At 43.6% G+C, this 13,674-nt stretch overlaps 1 protein-coding gene across 1 annotated transcript; it reads left to right on the top strand.

The window, feature by feature from the left end:
* The first annotated feature begins 10,485 nt into the window (after positions 1-10,485).
* Positions 10,486-11,275, top strand: LOC123403508. Its single transcript, XM_045097439.1, has 2 exons — positions 10,486-10,706; positions 10,821-11,275. Exons 1-2 carry the CDS (start codon positions 10,634-10,636, stop codon positions 11,099-11,101), a joined length of 354 nt encoding a protein of 117 aa, XP_044953374.1. The 5' UTR covers positions 10,486-10,633; the 3' UTR covers positions 11,102-11,275.
* The last annotated feature ends 2,399 nt before the right edge of the window (positions 11,276-13,674 follow it).

The raw sequence follows: 13,674 nt of genomic DNA, 5'->3' as shown, positions 1-13,674 counted from the left end.
GAGAGGTGGGTGAAGGGGTATATATTCAAACTAGCAAAATTAGTGCCATCGAAATATGGACCTCTACGATGATAATTTCCCTCACTAGACACCATACTCTCCTAGGTTGTGAAACCAATGCAATGGAGACCAAAGCTCTAATACCACTTGTAGGATCGAAAGTATGTCTAGAGGGGGGTGAATAGACTACTTGACAAGATATTTTTTTGCCTTTTTCCAATTTCAGTTGAGAGGTAGCTTTGGCAGTTATAGCAAGTCAAGTACACCCTACACATGCAGTTCTAAGAGTATATAAGCGGAAAGTAAAACATGCAAGTGTAAAGTAAAGGAGTAAGGAAGGGAGATCAAACGCATGAGGTTGACATGGCGATTTTTGGCATGGTTCTGATAGGTGGTTGTGACAGCCCGAGACCGACGCTCCAGAAGATTCCCCTTTTATTCCGTCTTCGTCGTGTGATTATTTTATTTGTTGCATCATCATTGCATCATGCGCATCATCTGCATTGCATCAGCATCCCGTTGCCGCCAGTTTTCAAAAGTTGCATCCGTTATTAGTTGCCGGTTCTCTGTGTGTTCGTCGTTGACCGTGTTGAGCCCGACCACACACGCACGCGCCCACGACATCGTCAAATCCTTGTTTTAAAAGTGTGTATAAAACTTTCTGTGATTGGGTTGAAACTTTACGCGCGGTCTTATTTAGTTATAGGTAGGCCGTCTGGTACCCGAACGGTCGACCGTAGCGGCACCGTCTTCGGTTATTCGTCGGGCGTTTTTTGGTGTTTTAAATCGCGTTGTCGGGTGCCCGTTCTCCCTCTCATCTCTGGCTAGCCTACTCTACACAGCTATCCCTAACCCGCCTCTCCGATCGGACCGTCTGATCATGATCGGAGGGTCGAAAAAACCCCCAAAACCCTCTAACCTAGCCCCTTTCTATAAATAGATGCCCTCCATGTCATTTTTAGGCAAACCCTACCTGTCTAGGGATCCGTGCCGCCGCCAGCCGCCTCCCACCTCTCTCCCGCAGCCACCTGGCGCCCTGCCTCCTCTCTCCTCCCGCTTAGGGCCCGCCGAAGCCCATCGCCGGCCTGCCCGGGCCCGAGCGCGCCGCTGCCCCTGATCCCCGCTCCCTGCACCCCGCGCCTCCCGCTCCAGGCCGCGTCGCCTGCGTTGCCACGCGCAGCCTCCCTCGACCACGCTGGATCCCGCCGCCGGCGTGCCACCAGAGCGCCGCCCCCTTGCAGGTCATTGGACCGCCTCCTCTCTCTTCTCCTCTCCTTCATCTCCCCTCTCCCTCTCACCTCTTTCCATGCAGGTAGAGCCGCCCAGGGCACCACCCCAATCTCCATCCCTGCTGCCTCCCAGCGCCAGGAATGGGCAGATCTAGGCATCCCCGTCGCGAATCCGCTAGCAGCTCCCGTCGAAGCCACCCGTCCTCACCGGTCCGACGAGCCGCCGCCATGGGCGTCGGGGACCCTGTTGCCTGCACCCTGTTCGAGAGGATGAACCCCCAGCGCCCACCGCGAGCGCCTGGGCTAGGAGCGCCCCAGGGCCCATCGACCTACCCCGCGGGGCGCCCTCCCCGCGGCCCAGGTCCGCGCGCCGGCCCAGCGCCACACCGCCCCAGGCCTGCCTTGCCCCAGCTCCTCCTCTCCCGGGCCGAGCCCAAGGTGACCAACCCCGAAACCCCTCTATCCCCCGCCTAAGCGTCTCTTAGCTATCTTGCGCCCTCAGATTAGGCCCGATAGTTTTCTTAGGGATTTTCGGAATTATTAATTACAGAAAATTGTCGGATATTAAAACGCCCGTAACTTTTATCTCGTGTATCGGATCGGAAGTATTATATATGAAACTTGTGTAGTTTTTCGCGTAGATTCATAATTTGCAACTCGCATGCATGTTTGAAGTGATTTGACTTGACATATGCCTAGAAACGCGTGTTGTCCTAATAGGTTGCTTATCCCGTATTTATTTTCGTGCGTGTCCGGATTGCTCGAATCCCGTAGTTCAAATGCTCATATTTTTAGGGACCTTTTGCCATGTATTTTAGAGTAGTTATTTGTATTTTTGCATGTAGGATTCCGTCGCTAGTTTGCTATATCATGTTTAGGACATATTCCCGCATATTTGTGTGGCCTTATTTTTATTTTGCAACCCCTCATGTTATATATATTTTCTGGGTAGAAAAATCCATAGAATTTAACTGCGCATTTAGTTTTAGCTTTTGAGCAAGTTATTGCGCGTGATATTTTGCCATGATGCCCTTTTGTTTATTTTGTGGGATTTATTCCGTGCATGATTTGAAGGAGTTGTCAACTAGAGATATGCCCTTGGATGTGTAGGCTAAGCTCTGGTAATTTTGATTCCAATAGAAATCCATGTTTAGGTGTGGTTTGCTTGTTCTCAACATGCTAGAAAATAATGCTGTTTGGAGATGCTGAAATATTTCTAAGTCTGAAATCTGTTATATTTTGCTGTTGTCTTGTCATTATTTTATCTGGTGATTTGTAGCTCTTTTGAGATTGGTGCAATGGAGTTATTTGTAGTCCTTAAGATTCTCTAGCATGATGTGAAGTTTCATGTCATTTGGAGTGATGTAGCTTATAGTTTTGCTGCTGTCAATATGCCTTCAGATCGAAAACTGCACTGTCATAAACTGATATTTTCACTAAGTCTGAAACTGTGTGTGACATGCCATTTTGTGAGTTCTTTTCTTAGTGATCCATGATTCCATGCTAAATGTTGTTAGTAGTATGTTGTAGGGCATCTTGCCCTCTACTGTCTCATGCCTTGGTTGAGCATTTTGGATTTGTGTAGCTAGTTCTTCGAGGGTGTAGAAAATGCCATGTGGCTGATTTTGGTAGATTGTAGTCATTTCTTGTTTAGCTCCGATTTGATCGTGTCCTATATGAAACTTTCTTAGTATCTCGTGTAGTTTTATATTATCTTTCTGGTTGTATGTTTTGGAATGCCTGTGACTGTCGTTGCACACATATTTCATTCATGCCATCATATCTTGCGGTGTTCGTATCTTTTGAACCGTAGCTCTGTTGGAGTTGTTCTTTATATGTAAATTGATTGAAACGACGCGTAGAATCACATGAACCTATTTATTTTTCTGTTTAACAAATATTTAAATGTGTTAATTCAGATCTGGACAGAATTATAAATTAACGCACGAGGTCATCTCGGAGATGCTATATATCATTTTCGACCTCATTTAAAATGCCTAGATAGGTAGATTAATTACGCTTCACCTCTTGCCTTGTTTAACCACATTTAATATTGTCGAGTAAATAATCGGTATGGAACTAAATAATTCGTATATGGAATTTCGTCAATATGCAACTCGTTGCATATTGAACTTCACTTAATGTGTAGTGTTTGAGTGTTGTGATTTGGCATGCCATGTCTTGCATATATTCAACTGATCATGCATCATATGTGTTGTGCATTGTGTGGTGTATATCGTGTGTTGATTCTTGTTTCCGGTTTACTTCGTCTCGATATAGTTCCGCAAGCGTGTCGGAATGTGAGGACCCGTTCGACTACATCGGTTCGTCTGCTTCACGGAGTTGTTCTTCTTCCAAGCGGGATCTCAGGCAAGATGACCATTTCCCCAGATACCATTACTATCATTGCCATGCTAGTTTTACCATTTCTATCATTATGTCTCGCTGCCTACCACCTGTTAAATATCAGCCTCTCAACATTGCCATGAAAACCCTCAGCCTGTTCACAACCTAGCAAACCACTGATTGGCTATGTTACCGCTTGCTTATCCATGTGTTAGAATTGCTAGTTGCAGGTGCAGTTGCTTCCATGTGATAACATGGGTTCATTGTTATATCACCCTATAAAATGATATTTAATTTAATGCACCTATATACTTGGTACAAGGTGAAAGGCTCGGTCTTTCTAGCCTGGTGTTTTGTTCCACCTTTGCCCCCTTAGTTTTGGCTACCGGTGTTATGTTCCATAATTGAGTGCTCCTAACATGATCGGGGTTGTTATGGGGACCTCCTTGATAATTCGTTTTAGATTAAAACTGGTCTGGCAAGGCCCAACATTGGTACTATATTTGCCCAACATAATAATTCTGTTAATACTGAAAGCATATGGCGTCATGAACCCGAGGAGTAATTCTACATATTAAAGGGAGGGCCAGTGCTGATGGTGCTGGTCCAAAATAGAGCCGTTTGCGGGGCCAACCCGGGGCAACTCGGGAGATTTCTATCAGGCCACTGTATGCTGCGCTCATCCGATTGTGTCCTGAGAACGAGATACGCGGCTCCTATCGGGATAGTCGACACATCGGGCGGCCTTGCTGGATTGGTTTTACCTTGACGAATGTCTTGTGCATCGGGATTCCGGTGATGCTTTGGGTAATCTCAGAGTTGAGGTTTTCCACTAAGGAGTCCGTCGAGATCGCGAGTTTCGTGATCGAGGATTTCTATGCGGCTTGTGGTAATTTGTGATAAACTAGTTGGAGCACCCCTGCAGGGCTAAATCTTTCGGAAAGCCGTGCCCGCGGTTATGTGGCAACGTGGAAACTTTGTTTAACACTGGTTCTAGATAACTTGAAGTAAACTTAATTAAAAATTGCCAACCGAGCGCGTAACCGTGACTCTCTCTTTCGCGAGATCCTTCTCCGATCGAGGACACGGTGGGGTTATGTCTGACGTAAGTAGGTGTTTAGGATCATTCATTTGATCATCAGTAGTTCTCATCCGTTATGCGTAGATCTTCCCCCTCTTATTTCTTGTACTCGTAAGTTAGCCACCTCACATATGCTTAGTCGCTTGCTGCAGCCTCACCACTTAACCTTACCTCACCCATTAAGCTTTGCTAGTCTTGATACCTTTAGAAATGAGATTGCTGAGTCCCCTGTGGCTCACAGATTACTACCACACCAGTTGCAGGTACAGGTAAGGTGATTAAGATGCGAGCGCGTTGATTGTTCATTTGGACTTGCTTCTTCTTCTTCATCATCATCGATCTAGGATGGGTTCCAGGCCGGCAGCCTGGGATAGCAAGGACGGACGTCGTCTTCTTTTCTCGTTTGTTTTCGTCCGTGGTCGGACCCTGCTCTTCTTCGTGATGTTTATGTATTGTACTGATGATACTCTGATGTAGCTTGTGGCGAGTGTAAGCCAATTCCATATACCTCTTCCTTTCAGTACATGTACTTGTAACGATATCCATTCTTGCGAAACGACGAGATGCGCTTCTATCCCTGACGAGGCCCTCGTGCCAAATTAAGGATAGGGTCACATCTTGGGCGTTACAGTGGTGCTATCGTCCATGTTAGTGTATACTTCAACCCACGGAGGGTAACAGCCGCGAGAGTCCACGGAGTGTTCCACCCACAAGCGGTCCACGAAGAAGCGACCTTGTCTATTCCACCACGGCTTCCATGCACGAAGGACTAGCCTTACTCACGGTAGATCTTCACGAAGTAGGCGATCTCCTTGCCCTTACAAACATCTTGGTTCCACTCCACAACACGAAGTAGGAGGCTGCCAAGCGACACCTAACCAATCTAGGAGGCACCACCCTCCAAAAGGTAATAGATGTGGTAGATCAATGAACTCCTTGCTCTTGTGCTTCTAAAGATAGTCTCCTCAGCACGAAATCACTCTCTCACAGAATATGCATGGGTAGGAGAGATTGATTTGGTGGAAAGGAGTTTTCGGGAGGCTGGAGATCAAGTTTCAAATGGTTGAATTGGAATATCTTGGTCTCAACACATGAGTAGGTGATTCTCTCTCACAAAATGGATCTAGCAATGAAGTGTGTGTTCTGAGTGCTTCTTCCACGAGTGAGAGGTGGGTGAAGGGGTATATATAGGCATCTCACAAAATCCAACCATTAAACCTAAAGTGGCAAACTCGGTGACACCGAAGTCATAAACTCGATGGTACGGATTAGCATAGAAGGCAACACCTTTTTAATCTCGGTGGGACCGATATACACAACTCGGTGGCACCGAAAAGGTGGCTAACGGTCAGATGCTCAAACTCGGTAGCACCGATACTCAAACTCGAAAATTCTGATTTTGTGTACCGAGGCAACAGAATGTTGGTCACACTAAACTCGGTAGCACCGATATGGATTCGGTTGCACCAATTTGGTGGGAATGGCTAGGGTTTGTGTCTGAGGTCAAACTCGGTGGGTCCAAAATGTGGAAGTTGGTGACACCGAATTTGAGCATGTGGAATTTTACAGAATGGATATGTGGGAAATTGACTTAGTATTTTGTTGGCTAATTTTGAGCACTTTGAGCAATCAGTTCATTTTACTACCTCACCCCTTTTAATACTATTGGCTTTCCTATGGACTCAAAAGTGATTTCTCACATATATAAAATGAAGAGTCTTCTAGCTTGAAGCTTGTGCCAATATTATTTCTTTCTTGTATCAAAGGGCATCTCCACATAAGCCTTTAGCCATAGCATCTTTTGAACATTTCTGAAATATACTTGGAAAACATATTAGTCCAATGATGCATATGTTGTGATCAATTATCAAAACCACCGTAAGGAGCAACTGTGCTTTCAGAACTGCAGATCTATTTTTTGTTGGATATCTTCATTGGTGTAATGCACCTAATCTGTAAGCATTAGGGTTCATTCATTGTGTTCCTTTTTCTGGTTTTTAGGGAATGTGTATTCATGTGAGTCGATCGAATACCTTCCTTTTCTTGTCTTTAGTTGTCTGACGCATGTTGCATATTATATTCCCAGGTACATCAAGGTGATCAATTTTGTTTATGTTGTGATTGGGGTAAATATTCCTTTCTGTTGGTCATATATCTCATCTGTGTTGGTCCCCTAGAGTATGTTAATGTTTAGTTTCCAAATTTTCATCTATCAGTGGACTTTACATGGTATTTCGGAAAATGAAAATAAAATAGACTTATATGGCTCGAGTTGGTTTGCTTGAGCAGATTCACTCAAATATTATAATAGCACGTGGCTTAAAATTATTGTCACTACTACAAACATGACAACTGATGAAAGAAGAACATAGTTGTACCTTGTTGCTGACTCACTATAAACAAAATAACCCTAAAAAACTCGTTATTGTGCTATATATTCAGATATAGTAGTATTTGATTTTCAATGAAGAAATATGATTATTGTTTCTTCATTCGGTTTCATGTGCCAATGAGGCATGGAGGTCGAGGGCCACGAGTGCATCGCTGCAAGCTCATGGTAAGGAGACACACATCTCATCTAGTGGAAAAGCACGCTCCAAACAATCCCTAACCCTTCATGGATTCATTGCGAGGGAGACAAGATCAACGTCACCCACCACCACCACCGAGTTGTAGAAGGTGTGTCCTGGTACTTCCCCGAAATGTTTCCCGCCTCTTGAGAGGCGACATGGTGTTCTAGCAGTGGTTTTTGGCCAAACATGGAAGATAAGAACACTTCTTAATCTTGATCACGAACGTGAGACTGTGGTCATATCAATTCCTATTCAACATGAGCCAATGCGGTAGCCTCTTCTTAGTCTCAAGTCTCAAAGGGGACCATGAGAACTATTCAGAATAGCAACAACAAAATTGTGACAAGGGTGGTCAGTGGGAGAATGGACCTGACACCGTAGTCGATTCTGGTACCAAGGCGGTGTGTAGAAGATTGTTGTAGCAAGCATATAAGTCAATCTGCAAAAAATATTATGTTCTGCAGATATTGTTGTACTATAGATCCGTTCCTATATTTTACTATATGCGTGGTTGAATAGTGTACGTGTAATATGTGAAGAGTAATGTAAGGTGAAATGATACATGGTCGATAGGGCTGCGTGACTAAGTTGGTAGAGAAGATGTCAGTGGTGGCATCATACATGTTATAGAAGATGTTGAGGGCGGCACCGGGGAGACTAGGAGGCTGATGGGTCCCGTGGAGCAATCTGATGCTCTAGAGCACGTATTGGGTTCCATTTCCAGTCAAAGAAGAACTTATGAATGGTATTTGCGTTATCCATTTATTTTTTCATTTGATCCTTCTTTACTCCATTGAACTCATATTTGGTTTCTTTTGCACATACACATGGTTTTGATGGAACGATAAATTTGGTGACACTGATTGCAATGATGAATATCATATATCCGTAAACTTCACATGTTGTTTTTCATCAGAACATGATGTTCGCCCTCCTTTTCTTATGGACTTTAGTATGGTCGATCGTAACTTGTTGAATAGGTTAAGAAATACCAAGACATAATTTCATGCATAGAGTTTGGCTTATTTAATTTAGTATGGAAATAATATTTTTTGCTAACAATATTTTTTTTATTTGTAAATGCAATATTACCTTTCATCTATATAGACTAAACAAAATATAAGCCAAAGTGAAATGTCAAATCTTAATTTATTCTAAAAAGTGACAGGTTTTCTGTAGGTGTAGAATAGCATATGTTTTTCCTTGCAGGATCTCTTAGCTAGGTGGGAAACAGTTGAAATATTTTATGTTGCCATGGTTCTTAAATGGCTGGAGGTAAGTGTTTTGTTGCAGTAGTTCCTAAATGGTGTACTAACCTGTACGGTTTTGAGTGCCTAATTTTATGTGTAATAGTTTGCTAGGGAATTGGGTAATGCAATCAAGTGTGGTTGTAGTATCTTGGAATAAGGTAACAAAATCCTATATGTGTTAAAATTAATTAATGGATAATAACAATAGACATATTTTCATGAGATGATTGGTCTTAAGCATAAAAGGGCATCCATGTGCCACCTTACTTTTGTAATGCAATGCACAATAGAGAATTTTATGTTTTTGTACCACTTTCTTTATTTTGTGCATTAAATCTCATAATATATGTTACCAAAATACATTGCAAGTGAAGCAAATTTTAATTACTTTTTGTATGTTATCGGTTATCTTTTTTATACGTTCGAAATTTGATATGCAATTAGTAACAACCAACCTACAATAAAGAGGAAGGTATGAATAACCCGATATCAAATACTCGTAAGAGTATCAACAAAAGGAATGTTCTCAATTTTTAAGTCTCATAGCAACGTACTAACACTCTACTAGTATATGTAGTGTAATACTAGTATGCTCAAACATTGAATCTTTTGGTATTTGCTTCGCAATCAATTTTCAAAAGAAGTAAAAAAACTGAGCACCAGAGGCCAACATTCGTAAAAAAACTGCAGCCCAAAAGTGACAACAGCCCAAACAAACAACCTAGAAAATGGGCGACCGGAAATAAGGAGCGAGCCAACACACAAAGGAACATTAATGTTAGCCCACACGTGTGGCACGAAGCGACATGACTCAAATGCCTCCATTACCATTCATTTTACCACGTCAAAACAGATGACATTACCGGGAATCTTTTTGGTTTTCGTCTTAAAAATGTTTTATCTCCTAATTAAAAATCTATTTTCACCATTAAATCCGTCTCGGCGAGATCTTCAAAACTAGATGCCATGTCGATATGTTTTCATGAATTTGTTTTGCCAAAAGTTGCCATGATGTTTACACTGTAGTTGCCATAGTGTTAACACTAAAGTTGCCATGACATGTTCTATCTAATTTGTGTTCTAGATTTAAAGCTACCATTATATTTTCAAGTACTTCTGACGGCAGTTTTTATTAATTGACCATGACAATTTTTAGCAATTAACCACGGCAAATTTAATGTATGGATGATGGCAATTTTTCGTAACCCATCATGGCAAATTTAGTTTATAGATCATGGCATTTTAGTATTTTGACCATGACAATTTCGGTACTTTGATCATACAAATTATTTTTTATATGAACCATGGCAAATTTAAGTGTATGTATGAGCGTTTACGTCTGTACTGTGTTATAAAAAGGTACTTCGTCATGTCAATTTTAGCTTATGCTTGATGACAAGTCTAGTTTCTTAATTCCCCATCTTATAATATGTTACAATTTACTTTTAAAGGTAGAAAAAAATAGTTGAAACGTATCATGGCAACTTCAATATAAATACCATGTCAATTCATGTACAATAAACATGGTAACTTTTAAACCAAAAAGAAATCGTCGAAACATATTGATATAAAATCTAGTTTCGAAGATCTCGTCACGATGGATTTAATGATGAAAACGGATCTTCAATTAGATTTTTTATTTAAAAGATAAAATATTTTAAAAACTGAAACTCTAAAAAGATTTTTAGATGTGACTGTAATCTGTATGTTATAGGTGTGTGGGTGTATGTGGATCACATTACATGGGTAAGCGTTATCAGCTCCCCAAAGGAAAGCATAAAAGTTTGCACGAATTTTAAGATCAATATAAGGATCCAATGATTCAGGACTTACATAGTTAGATGTGAGATAGCTAGATGAGCAAAACCGAAAAATAAATACTACAATTAGTCCAAATAATTAGCATATGATACTGACATGGCTGCAATCAGGCAGTATTTGATTGCTTACCATATCCTACCAACCATATAGAGTAGTATTAACTTACTTCCATACTTACATTTCGCGGCCTGATCCCCTCGACATGATCTACATCCTCTGCTGCCCTCTATAAATCGCATAATACACAAGGATGAGATCCATCGAGAAGATCAATTGTTCTGGTGACGGACCGAACGCCACCATTTGTTCAAGCGCCGCAGGGTCGGTCTGAAGATGAATGTCAATGCAGCCGCGCCCATCTTGCTCCTCCTGCTCGTTGTTCGATGCCACGCATTCTCCGCACACGGTACTAAATACCTTCCGTTTTCCTTCAGAAAAGGGTTTTTTTATTGATCTACTGGTAAGGGAAAAAAAGTTTTTGATCGCATATATAATCTGAATATCTGACGATACGATGAAGGCGATGACGCCGAGGGATCGGGCGGCGGTCTCCGTGAGCTGGGCGAGGGCGGCGGCAGCAGCAGCAAGGCTAAGGTCGCCGGGTTGTGCGTTAACAGCCCGTGCGACGCGGACCCGAACCGGATGTGCTTCTGCTGCACGAGGCTGGCCAACGAGCCCTGCTACGACACGCTGAGGCAGTGCGTCAGCGTCTGCCCCAACTGCAACTTCCCCGTCTGTCCGCCGCCGGCGGCCTCGGCGGGCCGGCGTACTCGGTTCGTGTTAGCTCCGGCGTCGGCGTGATCTGTATGCAGGCGATGCTTAGCTAATACAGTTGATTTTTTTTTTTTGCGGGAAGCTAATACAGTTGATTAATGTAACGAGGCATCCAGATTGCAGAGAATGGGAAATCATATCATGTCTAACTGTGTAAGCGTGGTGTTAATTATAAATCGACTGCGTCTTCATTTCGACCAACGACTGAATTTATTCTGGTATATATCTCAAAACGGCCTTCCCTTCAGTTATATATATATAAATAAAACAACAATCATACAAATATACAGTCGAACGATACAAAATGATAAGATAACTCTCTTACAAAACCAATTTTAAGATTACCGGCACCCATAAAATGCACGCGACAACCCTATTGGTAACATGCATCGGGCGAGCTAAACACCACCATGCTACGACCTAGCATACTTACCCTCCACGGCAACGCCCTCAAGAGGAAAAACGACGCAGAGTGGCACCGTCGAGTCCACCGGACAAAGGTCTTCACTCGGAGCCCTGACATGAGGAGAAGAAGCACAACGACGTCTTGAGGAAGAGCACAACACCCACGGATGTCACCGTCGTTGGCACCAAGGCATGGAATTTTTGTTCGGCAACTCACTCGTGCCACTATGAGGCCGTCAAGAGGAGCGTGACGATGTTAGATCCCCACATCCGGATCAGGATGCCACCTCACCGGGAGAGAGAGCACGTACGAGCTACCCGCCACCCCACCTCCCGTTGCCCTCACAACCCGGGAAGGGAGCCACCATCATCGCAATGCTCCCCGCCGGAGAGTAAGCATGCGACCCGCCATCCGGGGCCGTCGCCCTAGCATCCCTGTCGCGGGATACCATTGATCACGCACCTCACGTTGCACACAACCACGGTAGGAAGAGCGATGCGAGTCCATCATCTCCTAGCCCGACATCAGTCCCCAAGACTAGGTAGACGCCTCCATCGTAGGACGCATCCACACCTGCGTACCCAGCCAATACCAAGTGGACTGGAGGGGACACGACTCTGAGACTGTCGTCGGTCGCCGGCGAGCTAGCCCCAAGCCCATGGCCACGCGAGCTCACCCGACGCCATGCCCACGGTTGCTGCCTCTTCAGCTTGCGTTGGTTTTTCCCTTGAAGGGGAAAGGGTGATGCAGCACAGGAGCAGTAAGTATTTCCCTCAGTTTTGAGAACCAAGGTATCAATCCAGTAGGAGAATCAAAGCCAGGTGTCCAGAGTACCTGCACAAACACAAACGACCTTGCACCAAACGCTATAAAGGGGTTGTCAATCCCTTCAAGATTGATTGCAAAGTGAGATCTGAAGGCGAAAAGTGCAACGAAGTAAAAGTGTAAGGCTAAAAATATGATGTGAAGTAGACCCGGGGGCCATAGTGTTCACTAGAGGCTTCTCTCAAAATAGCAAATATTACGGTGGGTGAACAAATTACTGTCGAGCAATTGATAGAACCACACAAAGTCATGACGATATCTAAGGCAATGATCATACATATAGGCATCACGTTCGAGACAAGTAGACCGATACTTTCTGCATCTACTACTATTACTCCACACATTGACCGCTATCCAGCATACATCTATTGTATTGAGTTCATGACGAACAGAGTAACGCCTTAAGCAAGATGACATGATGTAGAGGGATAAACTCAAACCAATGATGAAAACCCCATCTTTTTACCCTTGATGGCAACACCAGATGCGTGCCTCGCTACCCCTTCTGTCATTGGGTGAGGTCACCGCACGGTATGAACCCAAAACCAAGCACTTCTCCCATTGCAAGAATTATAGATCAAGTTGGCCAAACAAAACCCACAACTCGAAGAGAATTACAAGGATATGAAATCATGCATATAAGAGATCAGAAGAAACTCAAATAAGATTCATAGATAATCTGATCATAAATCCACAATTCATAGGATCTCGACAAACACACCGCAAAGAAGATTACATTGGATAGATCTCCATGAAGATCATGGAGAACTTTGTATTGAAGATCCAAGAGAGAGAAGAAGCCATCTAGCTACTAGCTATGGACCCGAAGGTCTATGGTGAACTACTCACGCATCATCGGAGAGGTCATGGTGTTGATGAAAAGCCCTCGTATCCAAATCCCCTCTCCGACAGGGCACCAGAACGTGCCCCAGATGGGATCTTGCGGAGACAGAAGCTTGCGGCGGCAGAAAAGTATTTTCGTGGATCTCTCGCGCAGTTTTGGATTTTTCAGGAATTTATAGGCGGAAGAGGTAGGGCATACGAGCCACAGGGGGTCCACAAGCCTGCTAGGCGCGCCCCCCTGGCCGGGCCTAGGGGGCTTGTGGGGTCCCCTGGTGGCCCCTGCCTTGGTTCTCAAATCTCGTGCGTATCTTCTGTTTCGGAAAAAATCTTTTTCGGAAGTTTTATTCCGTTTGGACACCGTTTAAAATTCTCCTTTGAAAAGGGTCAAAAACACGGAAAAAATATGAACTAGCACTTGGCACTGAGTTAATAATTTAGTCCCAAAAAAGATATAAAAGGCATACAAAACATCCAAAGTTTGACAAGATAATAGCATGGAACCATCAAAAATTATAGATACGTTGGA

The sequence above is a fragment of the Hordeum vulgare genome, chromosome 6H, assembly GCF_904849725.1.
Source record: "Hordeum vulgare subsp. vulgare chromosome 6H, MorexV3_pseudomolecules_assembly, whole genome shotgun sequence".
Classification (NCBI taxonomy): domain Eukaryota; kingdom Viridiplantae; phylum Streptophyta; class Magnoliopsida; order Poales; family Poaceae; genus Hordeum; species Hordeum vulgare.
Note: the sequence above shows the minus strand (reverse complement) of the source record. Positions and strands in the feature narration are given on the sequence as shown.